Source organism: Candoia aspera, chromosome 2 (assembly GCF_035149785.1).
Source record: "Candoia aspera isolate rCanAsp1 chromosome 2, rCanAsp1.hap2, whole genome shotgun sequence".
NCBI lineage: Eukaryota > Metazoa > Chordata > Lepidosauria > Squamata > Boidae > Candoia > Candoia aspera.
Genome location: NC_086154.1, coordinates 255,695,476 through 255,715,482, shown reverse-complemented (window position 1 = coordinate 255,715,482; position 20,007 = coordinate 255,695,476). Strand labels below are relative to the sequence as shown.

At 40.5% G+C, this 20,007-nt stretch overlaps 1 protein-coding gene across 2 annotated transcripts in view; it reads right to left on the bottom strand.

Annotated features, from left to right (window-relative positions):
- The window catches only part of SMAD7 (SMAD family member 7), a 290,040-nt gene that overhangs the window by 234,932 nt on the left and 35,101 nt on the right, over positions 1-20,007 (bottom strand). The window contains exon 4 of one of the 2 annotated variants that reach the window (XR_010067368.1): positions 6,844-8,258. Coding sequence is in view for 1 of the 2 variants with exons in the window: in XM_063295841.1 (XP_063151911.1) it covers positions 7,720-8,258 (539 nt within the window). In the remaining variant the exon portion in view is untranslated. Of the gene's footprint in view, positions 1-5,988; positions 8,259-20,007 lie in introns of those variants that run through there. The other variant, XM_063295841.1, reaches the window with a different exon arrangement.

The window sequence follows — 20,007 nt, the reverse complement described above, 5'->3', positions numbered from 1 at the left end:
AACAAACACTTTGAGTGTCTAGAGGCCATCCATTACTTTGCTGCCTACATTCATTACTGAATGAAGAGCTGTATTTCATGAAATGAAATTTTACCATGTCATTAAAAAGGGGCAGCGCTTTGTTCACATGGTTGTGGCCACCATCTTGACTTTTCTGAGCCCCTCCCTGCAGACATCCCTGCCTCTGAAGCAGCAGTTTCACTCTGCTCGGTGGTAGAGCCGGCTTTGCATACCTGAAAGACTCCTGGCAATTTAATGGTGGAGGGTGAGACCAACATTTGCGGTGTTCTCTTCCCTGAGAGGTTTCCCCGGTTCTCAAATCAAGCAAAGATGTTTATTTTTTCGTCCACTTGGCTGTTTGCTTCTCTTTAATGCAAGGATGGTTTAGTCACATTTCTGGAATGTTCATTGCTTTCATTTCAGACATCACAGTGGTATTTTTATTGTTTTCAGGATGCTTTTTGGAGGCACCCTGCATGGGAAAGGCAGAATAATAAAATACTTGAAACAAATAACTGATAAAAGAATGATGCAGCAAATGAGAACACTCCTCTGGCATTTGTCCTCTGATCTCTGACAAAGAAGCCATCTGTGGCGGTCCTGCCATGGCTCATAACTCCTTCCCTTTGCAGGGCAAAGCGTACTAGGCCATGAGAACTCAAGAATAGGGCAAACTATGCCAGGCAGGTAAATGCCATCGGATGCTCAGAAGGGAAAGCAAGTAATATGCCTAAAAGTCTCTCTGCTCCATATTCAACTCAAGCCTGCTTTGCAGCTTTAATGCATAAGCCTTCAATTCTCTAATGTCCATCTCCATACTCATTCCAAGTTGGGGAGCATCTAAATCAGTGTTTTCCAACCTTGGCAACTTTAAGATGGGTGGACTTCAACTCCCAGAATTCCTTAGCCAGCATGGTTGCTCCCAGAATTCTGGGAGTAGAAGTCCACACATGCTGGCTGGGGAATTCTGGGAATTGAAGTCCACCCATCTTAAAGCTGCTAAGGTTAAGAAAGCCTGCTGTAGGCTCCTGGTCATCCAACTGCATTTGCTTCCTCCAGCTCAGCCTTTCTCAATCTTTTCACCCTGGGGGAATCCTTGAAATTTTTTTAGGCCTCAGGGAACCCCAGCATTTTCAGGCTCAAATATAGGCCAGGAGTTACAAGATAAGTATATTCGTTTCATGGGTAGGCCTGTATATAGGCATTAACAGTGTTCTTAAACCAAAAATAAAGAATGAAACTTACCTCTTTAATGTGTTGTCTGAATTTGAAATAATTTTTTAAATAAATCATGATCTCCCAGGGAACCCCTAGTGACCTTTCACGGAACCCTAGGGTGCCACGGAACCCTGGTTGAGAAACCCTGATCCAGATACATCAATGCCTTCTCCAATTTAGCTTGGAGCACTTCTCCATGTTTTTGTCACACCAGTTGTACTTGCACCACAATCAAGTACTCTTCAAATTTGAAAACTCGCTTGACAGTGGGGGCTGTGACTGTTACCTTTGACGTCTCAGCCGCTGTGCATGGATCTACAGCGATCAAGTCCACTAAGGATGAAAAACGCTTTAAGAAATGCTGTCTGCCCTGACAGAACTTGCAGAAACGGCAAACCTGACGTGTCTGATTAGGGAGAAGACAATAATGACATTCATCTATGACTGGAAACCCTTTACAGGCTTTTTGCTGAAAATTGAAAAAAACGAACCTGTGATTTATGGGTTTGATGATTAGAATGGGTAAAATATGGAGAGAAGGGAGTTATGATGTACTTTTAAAGAGAGAGGATAAAATATAAATGCATTTATAACTGCTGTAAAGAAGATCTGAAGCCACTTCTTTATATCTTTCCTTTCTATCTCTTCTTTTAACCTATCCACCTTCTTTCCTTTTTTTCTTTTTTTTCTAAGTTTGTATTGCTTTTATACTGTAAAAATTTCTTAATTAAAAATTAATTTAAAAAAAGAAATGCTGTCTGCACTAAGCATTAAGGAAATATCTTAAATGTTTGTGTTGTGCAAAGAGAGGCAGAAAGTGCTGTTGACTAAATGTTGGTGTGTGCCAAGTTCATTAGCCTTTTACTTTAAGTCTCTAATTTCCTATTTGCTACTAAGAAAGAAGTCATAAGGTATTTCTTAAATGTACACAAAAATATGGGAAGGATTGCAAGATACATGTTTTGTTCATAATCTCAGTGTTAATCATTTCGTATAAGCTGGACTGCTTTTAAGAAACAATTCCATTAACCAAGTTCTGATTTTGAAATTGCTCTTATGTGTCTGTAAAACAGAAGCTTTCGGTTTTATAAATTCTAATTAGGAAGCATAAGCTATTTGAAAATGCATAGAAAGCTTTTTGGAAGATCTACTGGGGGTGGGGTTGCATTTGCCTTTACTGTATACCACAGATGTGTATTACTATTTTTTTCATTCCACTTTCTGTTATAATTCAATATTGTGTGTATCTATCTCCCTTTTATTATTTATTTTTTTTATGGTATGGAGCCTCCGAATCTTGGTATTGTTTAGGGTCTCAGCATGTAATCTGGCCCTTTTTGTAATGAGGTGTTTGCCAAGGAGGTGAAAATGTCCTTTTCATATGAAGAAATGAAAGGCTGGGCTCAAACAGATAATTCATAATGGCTGTTTATGTAGAGAACATTGGCATCTTCCTCTCCTCTCCTCTCCCTTCCATCCATCACTGTCAAGCTCCTCAACCCTTGAGTTTTCCATCTCTTGGCATCCAATGAATTAGGACTGCCTTCTCAACTTTAGACCTTCCAGTTATAATGGAATAAAAATCTGTCTCCCAATACATCTGGTGAGTAGCAGGCTAGTCTAAGGAACTTTCTGGCTTGTGCTGAAATCCCATCCCACCAGCCCAAATTAAACTGCAAGTTGGCTTTCCCCCTCCATCCTTGTATTATCCCTCTTGGTGCATGAAACCTGTTCCATTATCAGCTCTTGACAATCAAAGCATTTTTCTCAGGTGATTTATCATCTCAAAGTTACATGCTTTGTACCTATTTTACTGCACTTTGCAATTACAGCTCAGCCAAGCTGTAGTGAGAAAGCCCCACCGTGCTATAATTTACTGAATGGCGATATATCATTAGAAGATTTAGAGCTGATTATACTGGAGTCTTGGTGGAAAGCAAAGATTACTGTCACCAACATGAAAAGATGGATGTCAGAAGTTGAATGCAAACCTATTTCTCAAGAGGGTTGTACATGGCCTACCAGAAGCGCCAGCTCAGTAAGAATCACTTCTTTGCACAATGCCTCCATGAAAACATGTGCACAGATTGGACAACCGGTGTGAGGTTGTTCTTCCTGGAGTAGACCAGGAAGGACAACCTCACACTGATAGGCCCTGTTCTCATAGATACAGTACATTCAGTCCAAGATCTAAATCTAGCACATGCACAGCTCGCATGTGCATCTTCTCATTCCATGAGTTGGGAAGCCCTGCAAAACATGTATAGAATGGTCCACCATATGCCAATATGAGGGACACTCAGCCCCATATGAGATGGCTTGGTTTTGCCTTGATGACGCACTCTACAGTTCTTTCTGGGGAAAAGGCAATGGGATCTTGTGGATGAAGCACTTGGTGTCATCTTCAGGTTTCCTCTGGCAGAAGTAATAATTGAGAAAAAAAGGGTTCTAGACATGCAGGGTGCATGGCAAAAGTCTTCTGTGGCTTGTCTTCAGACTTGTAACCACTGTTTGCAACTCAAAACTGGCTCTTTTTGAATTTAAAACCTTTTGAATACTAGCATTTATGCTGGGAAGGTACTGAGTGTCTACTATAAACTTCAGTATTATTTGCATGTGCTGGTAAATACTGTGCCAGCTCAGGTTAAGGGCGGGAAGAATTCTACAACTGATCTGCTATCTTCTTTGTCTCTCTCATCCTCCCCTCCCTTCTCTTAGGGCCTTTGATGTTGTATGAATTTGTCAGGTTCGGAGGAAGAGAAGGGAGCATCTGATTGCTTGAATTTCTTGCAACAAAAGGCCCATCCTTTTCTCATCTTGCCATGGGAAAGATGGGACAGGATGATTGAAGAATTCCTGATCGGAGACAACACAAATTTAACCGAAAGCCTTAGAGGGAATTTTTCACAACTGTTCACCTCTTCTAGGCATTGCTTGATGAAAATACAGCTCGTCAGTCTTCCTCAGGCTTTTGGACATTCTTCCAAACCATAACCAATCTTGTGTCCGCCTTCAGATGCCCAAATTTCAGAGGTTAGATTCATGTACAATGCCCTAAACCCAAGTTAACAAAATGCTATTGCTCATCATTCACACAACATGCTATATGTATTATAGCTGAACATGATGGCTTGCTTTACTACATGCTTACAAACTACCTAACTTCATTTGGGCATGGTCTAGCAAATCATAAATGCCTTTGGGCCTGTCCCCTATCTTTTCTCTGCTAATTCCTCTATCAATGCTAGTAGACTTTTTTTTTTAGCAGAACCATGTATTTAGATTTCTATAACAAGCTACACAATGGTTTAACAATAGTTTGTTGAATGAGTCACATAATACAGAAAGCTGGAATCAGACAAATGTGGCGTAGCGGGATGTGCCTTCAGCCAGCCTTCCTTGCTGCTCTATTGCTTTTTTAATTATTCTTTTTAATATGAAATGGCTGATTTGCATCTTCTGTTTCTGTTCGAACTAACGATTTCTTTATAGCTGAGGACAAATGGGGCATAATTTGATAGTCTACATTTCATTCTTTTTGTGAACTACTACTACTGTGAAAGAGGCACTATAATGTGTTTCGTATGGTGCATTGCATATTTACTGTTAGTTTCAGCATTGTGCTAATCTGTTTAATTATTCTGCATTAGTTATCCTATTTCTGCACCTTCAAATCAGTCTGGACTCCTGGTGACTGCCTGGACAAGTCCCTGCAGTTTTCTTGGGCAAGATTTTTGGAAGGGATTTGCCCTGGCCTTCTTCTTCCTGGGGCTGAGAGAGGAACCGGCCCCAAGTCACCCAGATGGTTTCATGCCTAAGGCAGGACTGAATCTCCTGGTTACTACCTGCTGCCTTTAACCACCGCACCAAACTGACTCCTAACACTTTTAGGGAGCTCTTTAATTACAACCTGAAGAGCTCTGGAGTCCTTTCAGAAGCTGGACATGAAAACAAAACTGCTCTAAATGGTAGCATCTGGCTGACCTTGGCTGTCCTTTGAAGCTAAGCAGGTTTATTGTAACACCTTTAGAGTCCTAGTGCTTTGCAGCCTTGTGGATGACACAAACAGATTGCAGTACCCTGAGTTCAAAAAGTCAACAAGAGGAAGGAAGCCCAGGAGCCAAGAAAGGCTGAATTTTTGTCTTCTGAAAATAAATGCCAGTGAACCCCAGAGGGAAAAACAAATGCATTCTTGCATTTCAAAGCTGGACTACAACTGTAATGACCCAATCTTGAAAGTAGCCTTATCAATGTATCTTCCTATTACCTAGGTTTTAGAAAGTATTGCAGAGAGTAAAGGTCAAGCAATATGTGACTACTGCATGCTTCATTTACAAAGAAAATATTAGGAAGTACTTCATAGGTCATCTTCCCCATGTTTCAGAAAAATGCAAAAAAAAAAAGCCTTGGAACAAAAAATAGAAAAAAAAAGAACCCCTTTTTTCCTGGACCGTCTGTCTTGTTTTCATTTTGTAAGTGTTTACAACATTTATGTCAGCTTCTAGGCTGCTGAATGAATGGAAGCCCTTGGAGATAATCAGGTCAGACAGACAGACAGTCTTCACCTGGTTTGGTGAACTTTTCACCTGAAAGCTGGATTCTAAAGGCGTCCATTGTTACTTCTTGCCTTAATACTTACACTTTGTAAGTTGACCGACTATAGTTTTGACCACTGTGGTCACAATTCCATCTTGTGACACGCTGAGCAAACTACCCTTTCAAGCAGATGTAAAAAACACCACATGTAAGAGAGAAAACACCCACCAATCGTTAATTTTTATCTTTTTTTTTAATTTGGCATTTTGTTATTTGCATTTATATTAAAGCAAAGTGCATCTTTTCTTATTTTTCTTGTTTATACACATTGCACAATACATAAATAATGATGCTTATAAAACGTCTTTGTATTTACAAGTAATAATATATTTATATATAACATAAAATACATTTTTCTTTAATAAATCTCAGGGTTTTTTTTTTAAAGAAGTCTGTTGTTATTTTTTTTTCCAAAGCACTTCAATGCTAAAATTCCAAGGAGAATGCTTCTCTTGTTCACTTAATCCTTTTGTATTTAGAAAAATAGCTTATGTTAAGGTCTAAACATGCTCATTGAGCTAAGAACAGTGTAAAATTATCATACTAAGTGTATGAATTGAAGAAAAATACTAAAATACTAACCGAATGACTGCAGTTTCTGGATGCAAACAGTATTATCCTAAACCTGATCAAAAGAGGGGACAGGGCGTAAATACTGAAATTCAGCTTTGTCCATTAAAAAAAAAAAAGAGGGGGATGAAGTCTGCATTGCAAATCTATTTGAAAAGCCCAGGCCACGCACATTTGTTTTGTTTTGCTGGCATCTTAAGTGATAACCAAGTGCCCAGAAACATGGCCATTTCTTTCCCAAACCTGCGCAGCATCTTTTTTCATCCACGAGGTCAGACACAGAGGGTTAAAGTTGCAGGTAGATATAATCGAGAGGTAGGAAAGGGGAGAAGAAACAACATTCTTAAAGCTGTTGGCTAAAATTCTGCATTTCTGCATTTGCCCCCCATGGTGACTCTGAATATTTGCATGCAGATTGGGCCAGTGATCATTGGTGGGGGGGGGGGGGCTCTGAATCACCACGGCTGACCTTCCTCATACGGGCCAAGGACCTGGCGTGCTTGCAACAAACAGCAGATGCAATGACCTGCAGAAGAGAGATCCATGTATTTAAGCGGTCAGAAGGAAGGCATCTTGTAAGAGCTGGACAACAGGAGCGATCCAGAACCATTCACCTAGATCTAGAATGAAATAACTTGTTGCCAGAATCCGACAGATCAACCCCTTGCAAGCCAGAGAGCTCCAGACCCACCTCCATGCATCTCACTGAAGAAAACCAGACTTTGGTGTACTATGGCACTTCTAAGCGTGAATCTTTTTTTTTTTTAATCCGTCCTATCGCGTCCGATTTTCGGAGACTGCCTGGGCAGGTCCCTTGCCTCCTTAGCTCTGCTGAAATGAGCAGAACATCCAAAGTGCGCAAAGAAGGTGTGCATTTACTGGGGAAAACACAGGGTTCTGGAGAGAGGTGTGCTAAGTTTATGAAGGGAGGCAAGAAAGGTAACATAGCTTGAATTCAAGAGAAGGTGCAGAGAAGATAGTGGCCTGCAATTCTACCCATTAAGTTGGAATCATAATTGAAAGGGAATCAGAACAATCCCCTCTGTAACCATGTTCAGTGTAACCCTTTCCCAACCTTCTTCCTCCCTAGTGCTCTCCTCCCATTCTGGGTTCTTAGTCATCTACACTTCAAAAATATTATGTCCAAAACACCTCCCCCCACCCAAATAAAAGCACAAAGAAAGGGAGGGGAAGAAAGAGAGAGAGAAATCTTTCCATAAGCTATTTCTCAAAACAGAACAAACAAACAAAAAACGTTTGCACAACAAAGCAAGCACTCAGAAGGAAACGTTTTAGCAGCAAAGTCGTTATAAAATGTCACTGTTGAGTCTCAAGTCATTGGTTATTAAAAATAACCTCCAGCCAGCACGGACAACTGCTGATGAACTGTCTAGTGTAGCATTGGCCCCAACCTTTCACAAAGCTGATCTGAACCGTGAAGCCAGTCCAAGGCTGTTGCATGAATTCGTGGTCGTTGGGCCTCTGCAAGCTGTACGCCTTCTCGTAGTCGAACGCTTTGATGGAAAAGCCTGGAAACACTTTGTGCACCAACAACGTCCTGGAGTCGGGGTTGTCCAGTGTGGCCGACTTGATAAAAATCGGGTAACTGCTGCGATTATAAACCCATACTCCATCTACTTCCTTGCTCAGCTGGATGCCGTAGCCGATCTTGGTACGGACCTTCTGCACCAACTGGTTCTTATTGTCCGAATTGAGCTGTCCGAGACAGAAGCCATTCCCCTGAGGTAGATCGTAGAAGATATCCAGGGAGGGCTCTTGCACAGAATACAGCCGACCCACACGAGTCTTTTCTTCCCAATATGCCACCACGCACCAATGTGATAGATCCCCCGGTTCCTGTAGAACTTGGGAATCTAGGAGAGAAAAAGCAGAGAATGTCAAAGATTAATGTCACAGAAAACCAGCATCTGGAGGGAAACAACAATTTAACAGACCTGAATGCAATGGACAGGTTGTTGGGGGGGTTTTTTGCACTGGTAAACATTATGTGCTTAATGATACTGTCAGGCAAAGGATGTGACTGCATCATTTGGGTAACAGTGCCATTGTGAAAGAGACCTAAATGTCATTTGTGTAATGACACCTTATGCAAAGGACTGTGGTTGACAATCTCTCTGATTTAATGGACTTTCGTGAATAACAGACCCCACCCCCCACCCTTCTGTTATAGCAACGGTTATGCTTCTCAAAACCTTTGGACTCAAAATGGAATCAAGTTACCAGATGTGTGAATTTCAAAACTGTACCTTAGCAGTTATCCTCGAAAATGTTTTGAGGTGAAACACTGGTGAGCACTTTTGTCCTAGCCTCGCCAGACTTTCACTGACTCCAAAGCAGCGTTTCTCAACCTCAGCGACTTTAAGACGTGTGGACTCCAACTCCCAGAACTGGGAGTTGGGAGTCCACACGTCTTAAAGTCGCTGAGGTTGAGAAACGCTGCTCCAAAGTCATGAAAGCTCAATGGTGTCTACCTCTTCAGAAAAAGATCCAGGGTTGTGCTATCACTTTCATGCACTTACAGATTCCCCAGAAATATCTGGCCACTGGGCCTCTTTAAATCAGCTGATGGAGTCTTCACTGCCTCACTCCCAAGTCAAAACGATGAGATGTGAATAAGGACTTTGGGGTGAGCTGGCTACAGTCCTCTATAACCTCTTAAACCCTCCATAAATATGGAATTCTACACCTAGGGATGAACTATGAACATTTCTTTGTGGTTTATCTTTGCAAGAACAGTGTCCTCTTCCAATTGTCAACAATTTATATTATTCATGAATGGTGGCCAGCCAAATCAGTTGTGGTGAAAGCAATGGGCAAAGATGCAAAACTGCTTTCTCCTGTGATACCTTGTATATGCCATAATTCTCTCTCCCCCTGTCCCCCAGGCCTTGCAATCCCACCCGTCTCTCTCTGCAAGTCCTGGCTGCGTCTTTTGGCTCAAGCCAAGAGTAAATCAATGGCAGATAACATCATATCAAAAATCTGCTAATCAACCACAGTCTTTTGTGATGTCAGATGCATGTAAGCAGAACTGACAGCACAGCGCAACCCACTGCATAAATCATCCTTTTCTTAAAAGACAGTCCTCCACATGCTTTGATGTCGTAAATTTTCCCCTTGCTGTATGAAGAGTCGTAAAAAGATAGTTAACCATAGTTCTGTCCAGGCTGGAAAACTAGACCAAGATCCCTTGCTATAATTTAGAGCAGAGTTTCTCAACCTGGGCAACTTTAAGATGTTTGGACTTCAATTCCCAGAATTCCCCAGCCAGCAATGCTGGCTGGGGAATTCTGTAAGTTGAGGTCCATACATCTTAAAGTTGCCCAGGTTGGGAAACACTAATTTAGAAGCTTCGTTTATGCCTAGATCTCGGCTCATAAAATGCCAAAGGATGCAGATGTCAGATGAGCGAGCAATACATCTTATTGAGCTGCAGTTAGACTGTGGTTTGTGGTAGTGGGGTGGAGACCGGAAGTCTTGCATTTCTTAGCCAAAAAAAAAAAATTGCAGAGAATGAGGGTATGCTTTTCTTTCCTTTCTGACTAAATCCCTCCCTTTTTAACTGTGCTTCTGTGTTAAAAGCAGGGGAAAGGCAATTATTACAAACTTTCCTGTTGGGAAGCAAAAAACGAGGACTGCAAAAGGTAGTTCTTGTTCCAGACCCTTCCGCTTCAAATCTGAAGGCATCAGTTCCCTGCTGATAATTTTACAAAGCTTTTTAAAAAAAACAAAGGCAGAGCAGCTTTGCGCCTGCAAGGATTATTTTGCTTCAGGAACAATGGATGGTGAGGTTGCCCTTCTGCAAATTTCTAATCCATATGTTCATAGCCTAAGCATTTCCAAACATCCTTTCAACTGGTATTTATTTATATCCTTATTCTAAATACAGGATGGATCAAAGTTTCATCTCAAAAATGTTTAGCTATAGGGCATTAAGACAGAGATAATCAACATGGGTTGTCCCTCACAGTCAAGGAAGTTCCATGTAAGCTTGAAATAAGTTTGGCTAACTAAGTGAAATCAATACAACTTCCATCCTAGACAATTACAGTGAGCTTCACAAGCAAGCCTACGCTTGTTTTATTTATTTATAGCACTTTTATCCTATTTTTAGTCATGAAGATTCACAGAGCATCTGACATAGACAAATGAAAATGGATGGGCTTTCACCCAGCTATTAGTCTGGAAGATGCCACACAGAAGGAAAAAGCAGGAGGAGGGAAGAGGAAAATCATAATCTCAATGTGGAAACAAACTTTTGACACCGAGCAATGGACCAAATCGAACATTAAAGCCCGTTGTGTTTAATTCTTCCCTCCTCAAAAAGAGAGACATCTAAAGAAAGAAAAGCAGAATAAAGGCCAAGGAATTAAGTCTAGCTAATACAAGGATGAACAAATCAGTTGGTTTTGGTTTCACGGGCTGTTTTGTTGGCCCAATCTGGTTTCATCTCCTTTCTGTGACAGGATGATTTTATTTTGCATTAAAAACTGTCTGTCTGCATCTTCTAAGGCAGGTTTTTATATGCAATTTTGACTCATGTTATTTTTGCACATTATTATTTTTATAGACATATGCTTTGTAATCTGTCACTCTGTGCATTCTTGCAGACTTTTTTTTTTAAAAATCCACCCTACCACAAAAGTAGAAGTATACTTCTAGAATGATAACTGCCCTTGAAAATAAGTAAGTAGGAAGGTCTGAATTGAAGTGCAGAAATAAACGACTCAGTTGTTACTTTGGAACATGGTTTGTTCTCTACGACGGCTCCCATGCTACCAAGACATCACATTACCAAGACACGGAGTTAGTGGTCCACATAAGGTGACTGTGTTTGTTGCACATGCCAGCAATCTTATGGCAGGATGGAAGATTAGCGATCCATCTCCCAGGATGTTTTCACATGATAAAAGCTGGCAAGGTGGGAAGCCAACTCCAAAGAGCAATAAAGATGGTGGCTGGATTGCTTCTCCCTTCTGTGGCACAGTTCACACAACAGGTTTAGCCTGGCCACGTAATTTATCTATTTTCTTGATTCCCACAATGCACCAAACAAGCTTGGTTTGCACGACAAAAAGCCACCAAGGTCAACATTTTTAAAAAGGTATTTTTAAAGGGGGAAAAAAAGAGGGTCTACATTGGACAGGGACACAAAAATTAACAACTGCTAAGCATAAATAAAAATATTATGGAAAAACTTTCTAGTCACGCATTCCTTTCCCTTCCGTTTGTTTCCCCAGCCACTGATACTTACACTTTAAAGATTTTTGCTAGTATCTATTTAAATCCTTTCATCTATTATTTTTGATTGGTCTCATAGCTACCAAGGTTAATGTTCACCGTGTTTTGCACTTCTTGGATGCCCAGGTTAGGTGGGATGGGTTAACCCAGCTGGAAAGGCCCCCAAACCCCTTCACTATTTCTTAAAGCCAGATTGGAGTAACCAAAATGCAGGCAGTCCTCGCTTAACAACCATTAGTTTAGTGATGGTTTGAACTTACAACGATTTGGGAAAACTGATTCGTGATCAGTCCTCACACTTATGACTGTCACAGCGTCCCTATGGTCATGGGATCACTATTTGGGCACTTGGCAACCAGTTCACATTTACAACCGTTGTGGCATCGTGCAGTCACGTAATCACCATTTTCGACCTTCCCAGCCAGCTTCCAGCAAGCAAAATCAATGGGGAACCGTTAAGCACATGGGGATTTGCTTAACGACCATGTGGCTCACTTAACAACCGCTGCAAAAAAGGTCATAAAATTGGTTGGATTTGCTTAATGACCTCTTCACTTAGCAACTGAAATGCCAGCCCCAACTGTGATTGTTAAGTGAAGACTATCTGTGTTCTATTTTTCAGACTTCATGAAGAGGAGGGAAAAGTGGCATTTCTTCAGCCAACTTCTTAGAAACTGGGATATGGGAAAGGTAACATTTGTGATGAATCCATCCAAAAGAAAAGGGGGAGGAAGACCCCTGGTTCTCCTATCTTTAAATCAGTGTTTTTCAAACTTGGCGACTTTAAGATGTGTGGACTTCAACTCCCAGAACTGATTTAAATCAACTGAGCTTGGTGGAAGGGAGCAACTCTACTTTTCAGCAGGCCTTGATTTCATCTTTCTGTTCTTCCCACCTCTACTTGTACCCCTTTTTAGTGCCTCCCAATATTTCATCTAACCAGTCCAGTGAAACCCAGGATGGGGCAGGAGGGAGCTGAAAAAGCCACGGGAGGAATAAACAAACTTTAGCATCAAATTGCCTTTAACCACTCTCTCTGAAACTATTACAGCGCAGTTGTCGCAAACTGGATAGGGAAAATGTGTTGAATTTTACAACTATTTATTTATTTTCAAATTTCTATTACCGCCCATCTCTCCCAAAAGTGGGACTCTGGGTATTTGGGGAGGTGTTTTCTCCCTTTAAAAAAAAAAAGTCTGCTTTCATGCCAAAAGCAGATCAGCAGACAAGCAGGCATGAATAAAAGAACTTGGGATATTTGTGCTGAAACCACCATACTGTAAGAAAGAAAATCCTCCAGATGCATTCTTGCATTTTTTTCCCCTTCTCAGCTGGCCACCCATGCCCCAAGCCATTTTCAGACAGACCTGTGTTGGTTAAAGAGAAGTCTTCAGATTACCTTAATGGCTGGAGCCTAGATAAATTGCAGGGCTCTCTCTGGGGCGTGTGTGTTTGTGTAGACAGAGAGGGAGACAAACTTCCATTATATAGTTCCCTTAGAGCAGGGTTTCTCAGCCAGGGTTCCGTGGCACCCTCGGGTTCCACGAGAGGTCACTAGGGGTTCCCTGGGAGATCACGATTTATTTAAAAAATTATTTCAAATTCGGGCAACTTCACCTTAAAGAGGTAAGTTTCATTCTTTATGTTTAGTTTAAGAAAACTGTGAATGCATCTATACAGGCCTACCCATGAAACGAATATGATAATTTGGCCTATCTTTGAGCCTGAATGTGCAGGGGTTCCCCGAGGCCTGAAAAATATTTCAAGGGTTTCTCCAGAGTCAAAAGGTTGAGAAAGGCTGCCTTAGAGCCTTAATGCCACCACCTCACAAGACACTATGGCGACCTCTTTGAATGCAGAACAAGGGATCAGGTGGAGAACGCACACCATCTTTACCAAGGGGCAAGCTATTTCTATTTATTGTTGCATTTTGCACCATGTTCAACCTTGCTTCTCACACGAATCTAGTGGGGAAAAGGTGGGTCAAAACAGAGACTGGCTTAGCAAGTCCATTAGATGCACCCTGAGCAGTCCTCTGCATGTTTCTACTTCTAAGCAATGTCCTAGCCAAGCAAAGTTCACATCAATTGTCACCCTTGTTCCAACACTGAAATAGGGACAATCCTCATCTACACTATCCTAAATTCCTTGGAGAAAAGAGAACTTTCAAACATGCGCAATAATTATGGTGGGCCTATGCTCATTTCAGTTACACCTGCTCCAAACAATCTTTTGAACTCATCTGATATCCCGTGGTGTCTTCCTATCCACAGAGAAAAACTCTTATGTCAGCTGGAATCTGTTTGAATACAACTGCTAGGAAAGGTTTAAAACATTACAAGGGAAATCTGGATTCAGGGGGCTCTTCCAGAAGGGTGTTTCCAGACTTTAATGTGATCACTCAAAATGCACTCAAGAGCTATGCAAACTTTTCCTCTGTAACAACTTACTCTGATAAGAAGCTGTAGAAAAACTGTAAGGTGGTTACTAATGAAAGCCCATATCATTGGAATTCCCCCACAAAATTCCATGGAGGCAACACTTCTGGATTTGCACCAAATGCCACAAGATTCGTTATTCGTGCTAAGTCTGCATTAATACTTTTCAGATTGGTTCATCACTCGCTATTCCAGAATTCACAGCTGTCTAACTTAGCGACCTGGAGATGCACCTGCTTGAAAGCAGATGAACACTGAAGTTATAACTCAGTGGGACTCAAAATCTATCCCTTATTTGTTGCTTATTTTAGTGAAAACACCTTATAACACATAAGTTCTCCCTCCTCAACTGCCTTTTACTGTACAGTGGGCCACTAGCCCCGGTTGTCTTGGGCAAGCAAACTGTACAGATTGTCTCATTATTCAGCCCCACAGCTGGGCAATTTGTTCAGAAGCAAAGGCCACATTAGGAATACATCACGAGACAGAGAATCCCAGCTTATTTACGTTTTAAGCTGCATGCAATTAACATAATTTGCTTATCAATCTCATGAAAGAGGCAGGCGACACAAGCTGTTGGATGATTATACTGCATTCAATCTGTCTTAGTTTAGCTTTGCTGAAATATGTTGACTTCAATGGTGAAAAATTTTCTTTTGCAATCAATTCTCAATGGACAGAACAACCCCCAATCTACAGCTGTGCTACTGAAAGGGTTTTTTGAAGCACCAAATGAATGTTTATTAATGCAAAATGTTTATTGGACACTTTACTTAAGTAAAAAAGAATTCTGTTACCAAGCAGCTGGAAAAGTCTCCTGAAATCAGCGTTGGGCATTACCATCTTTCACTGCCAACGGGCAGAATCATTTCCTCCAAAATCCAAACTTGGCCAAGGAACTTATTTCTATCTACTTCCATGGTGATTCATCCATTCCAACTATGAATATTTGTATGAACAACTGTGCTAAGATGTTCAAACCTAGTTAGATCTTCAAATGCTACGAGGAATGCACGAAAGAGACCTTATGCCGCATTCAGATATAAGAACACAGCAAATAAAAATACTAAATTCAATCTGGCATTGTTATCACTGCATTCCAGCCTACAGACACTGTATTCATTGTATATTACCGTATGCCCTGCAAATGTTATGGAATGAACATTTACAATGTTAGGAATGCACAATGAATAAAAGAAAGTTTTTTCCCCCCCTCCAAAAGTCATTCTCACAAAAACAGCTTCATTGGGTCCATAACATCCATATATAACCAGAAATATATTATTCTTGGTTATCAAAAAACAAGTAACCTTAGGATAGTACTTTATCTCTGATTTTACTCCTTGGTAACCAATGTTTTTAAAATGTTTAATTAAGTAGTTTTGAAAAGCTATTTCAGTAAGGTATTTCCTAATGACATCCCTCCAAAATATATTATTTAGAAAAAAGAAAAATGAAGACAACTCTAATTAAAAATGTTGTTATACACTTTCAGTCTTCAGGTTCACAACCATAAAAATGTATCTGAATATAAGGGGGAAAAGCAGCAGCTTCAAAAGGGAAAATGATTTCTTTAAACTTTTAACAGCCTGGCAGAATAAAATGAATTTGGCTAAAAGCATCCAAGTCTGTGAATAATCAAATACTGTATCTTTAGAAGACAAGTTCACGCCCCCTCCAAAAACAAAAACAAAAAACACCTCTCTCCCATCACCATCACAACTTGGTTGGACAAGACAAAGCAGATGCTTTGGTTCTTCTGAGTGGGGAAGGAGACAATTGCTCTGATGGTCTGGCCTTAATTCATTTATAATTTTATACACTATAACCAGAATCTGATACTGGGCTTGGAAGAAAAAAGAAAGGAAGAAGCTAATGCAGGTAAGGTAACATTATTTTTTCAAGGGTATAATTTTAGTTTCTGAACACAGCCTCTTCTGGAATGTCTTATAATAATCTTACATGAATGAGACTACGGAATATTTAAGTAGGATGGAATTGCCTTCCCCAGGAAAATACCCAGGTGAAATTTAGTACACTCTTTGAGACAAAAGACCTCTGGATCTCCTAATGCAAACTGGTCCTTCAAAGAAACATGGCCACATCCCAAACAGGCCATTCTTTCTGCCTCCACATCAGCTTTTCTATTGCTAGCTCATCTTGACTAAACTTCAACTTTTCAGTTGACCACATTTAAGGTATCACTATGCCCAGGCACAGATTCAAAAGAAAACTATCTTCAATCTCTGTATACAAGCTGAAGGAGACAGGTGGTTTCACTAGCCTGTTACTGACACCCAGCTTCAAAACTCCAGATGACCTTTCCCAGTAGTTTTATGTAAATGCTGAATAGAAGAAGGAACCACAAGAAACTCAAACAATGGAACTCAGTAAATCAATGATGCAGGAGCCAAGCTATAATCTCCCAGGCCTATGTCCCTGAAGGAGATTGATAGTATTAAAATCTACGAAATATAGTTGCTGGTCTTAAAAGCCATTGGAAACCAACAAGATATACTCTTCCAGCCTATCTCACAGTAAAGAATCCTTCACCAAGATGATCAAGGCCATTTTAGTTGCAAACCAGACCTGAATACAGACTAAAAGGGATCTGTCTGTCTGTTTTCTATCCCGCCTTTATTATTTTATAAATAACTCAAGGTGGTGAACATACCTAATGCTCCTTCCTCCTCCTATTTTCAATGACTTTTCTCCAAGGAAGCCAACATATAAGAGACCACAACCTATTTTATATTGCAGCTTTTGAGCTCAAAATATGAAGGATGCCGATGAACAAAAGTGTTCATAGCCAAGGAAGCAGCATATTTCTATTACAAAATGTGTGATACTTTTTCATGAGACATGCTTGACCTCCAAAGCAATGCCTTGAAATCTCTTTGCAAATATAGCCTTACAGGTGACATACAGGCAAACTAAGAATAAGAGTACAAAGCTTACTTTATCAGGAATTCTACAAGTTAAACAATCTACTTTGGAACCACTTTTTTAAAAATTTTGAGGCTAGAGGGTAGATAAAGGCATTTTTCCAAAACAAAATGCAAGAGTGATTCACCAACCCCTAAAAACACACGACCACCAAAGCACACTTTAAAAAATCTTGGGTCCAGACTGTAACTCTGAATGTCAAATAAGCGAGTAACTAAAAGCACCCCACCACACAAGAATTTCCCATCCCACTTGACCCTCATCTCAACCTGCAAGTTCCACCTGCAGAGTCAAATATAACTCCATTTCTTTGTCGAATGACCCATTTTGGACAATCCCTCATTAACGCCAAAGCAAAAGGAGAAACATGTTTAGAGATCAGGTTATTTAGTATCCCTCCATATATGCTCTCAAATTATAAACGTAATCTTTGGTAAACCAGACTTCATCCACTTAGCACCTTTCAAGTGCACTGGGACTCCAATTCCCAGAATTCCTAGCCTTTCCCTTAGCTTTACTTGGGTTCCTGCAAAGAGAGATTGTTTTAATTAGATGGCCCCAAAGTCACATTCTAAAGAAGAGTGTAGAAATTATCTGTTCTTCTTACATAAGTCTTTGCAGCATCAGAGATTTGCATCATAACTATTAAGATATTCCAAGTATGCAGGCTTCCTTTCCAAACTAGGAACATGTGGTGAATCACAGTGATTCTAGTAATAAAGAAACGAGACCACACAGGACTAGAGCTGATTTAAAAGGATGAGGGCTAGAACAATCACAAATCACTACCACTCGTCCTTTTTAACACTGATCTTAAACATTCTATTTTTAATAATCGAGCTCAGTATATAACTGATATTTGAACATACACTGATACAGTATAATTTGAAACACTCCTCTCTATGTGGCTAAACGTATTTCCAAAAATAATTGGAATATACTTTCCCTGGCTCATTGATCACTATTTCCTGTGGTCCTGAAATCTTAGAAGATTCAACTAAGCCAAATTATCAAGAATGCATATTATAGAAATCTTTATTACACGACAGATAGTAATTGCATTTCATTATTGTTATATGGCAATCTATCAACATCAGTGTATTTGAAATGCAGAATAATAAAATGGGTTGGAAGGGACAACGAAGGAGATCATCTAGTCCAACCCTTGTCCAATGCAGGAATCCGCTACTACAGCAAATCCAGCATATACCTTTTATTCAAATACTTTCAGTGAAGTAAGAGTCCACCATCTTCCAAGTTTGTTCCACTGCTGAACTACTTTTTCAATCAGGAAAAGTTTTGTATTGTCATGCAACAGACTAGAATCTCTCCTTGGGCTATTACAGCATATAGTATCACTAATATAGTATTAATGAGTTCTTTAATCCCAGAAATCTAGATCACACTTCAATAAGTTCCTGTGTCTAAATAAGCAGATAGTTCTCACCATTTAGAGTACTGTACTGTAACTCCAAAACCTAAAAGTATCGGAAGAAAATCAGAGGTTAGGAAAAGGTTATTTTGAGAGGCTGACACACATGAAAAACTGCAGATAGGAGCCTGTTGAAGATGGCCCCTCCATGTTTGGCTGGAGCACCTGAGATTGTGTGGTTGCCACTGGCAAAGGGAGGATATTTCCTCAGGTAGAGTCTGAGTGGGGCATCTGAACAAGTCAACAGGTGGGGTCATGGACAGGTAGAGTCATATTGCACTCCCAAACATTGTGACTTAGTGTAAGAGTGAGCAGGCCAATATGGTTTACTTGACCAACCACAGCTAAAAATACTGGCTTAGGGCAATATATGAAACCACCAAAATGACTATTAGTCCCACACTGATCAACCCTTCCAAATTGTTACTCAACCAAAGATGAGGAGAAAAATAAATGTCTAGATACGCTGTAGGAAACAAGTCATCCAGTCTTCCTGAAAAGTTTAAGAAACCCAGAGCTGTGGTGGTGCTATATTAACATCCTCTTCTCTTCATTCATGCTAACTCAAAATGACTGGACCCGTTCTTTGATTCAGAGAACAGGTACATCAGGGTGGGGTTTTTAATTTTTTTTTTAGTATAAATCCTTTAACACCTTTTAGCTCCTGGAATATTCTGGATGTGGAAGGGTTTTCTTTCACTGCCCTGTATCTAGAGTTATCATGGCATGGAAGTCTCTACTCAATTTAATGAATATCAGCCTTCTCTACTCCCTTGGGAAGGTGAAAAAGAAACAACAAACAAGCAACCTTCTAGCCTAGTTTTTTCAAAAGACTGCTATCGTCATGGCTGCCACTCTGGGCCATTTCTCTTCCACCAGCCAACTGTGACTGTCCCTTCCTATCTTGGTCCTATTCCTTCTTCCCTACTTCTCCCATAAATGCCTTCTTTTGAGGAGACCCCTCTTCTTGATACATCACCAGAAGCCACCAGCTGAGCTACTAGAGTCTATGAGGGGGGCAGAAAAGTCAAGATGTTAATCATAATTACGGGGCTTCAACTGCACACTCACAATTGCCATCATGACTTTTTGGACACCCCCCTAGATGCCCGAGAGTCCATCTTAAGGGTATGGCTGGCCTTATTGATGTTCTTGTTAGCCGTTGTACCGATGCGCAGAGAACGGGCAAACACGGTCTTGCCCCTTCTTGACTTTGCTTGCGTTGCTAAATTCCGTAGTTAATTAGCAAAGAGGAAGGGCATGAATTACAACTTAGAGAATGGGCTAAAAGGCTTTGAGATGAGCTTTGCTTTTATTTCTTTATTTTAGAGGACTGATGACCCGCCCCATCCCAAAGGACTCAGTGTGGTGAACGCCAAAGGAAAGAAGAAGAAATAGCTAAATCGGAACAAGCATCCAAAGCACAGAAAGTGAAGATAAAACCTCAAATGAAAGCCAAGACAGGTGCCCACAGTCAACCACCTGGCACTGAAACCACGTTCATGCCCAAGGCCAGGAGGAGAGAGGAAGATGATGCACTGGTCT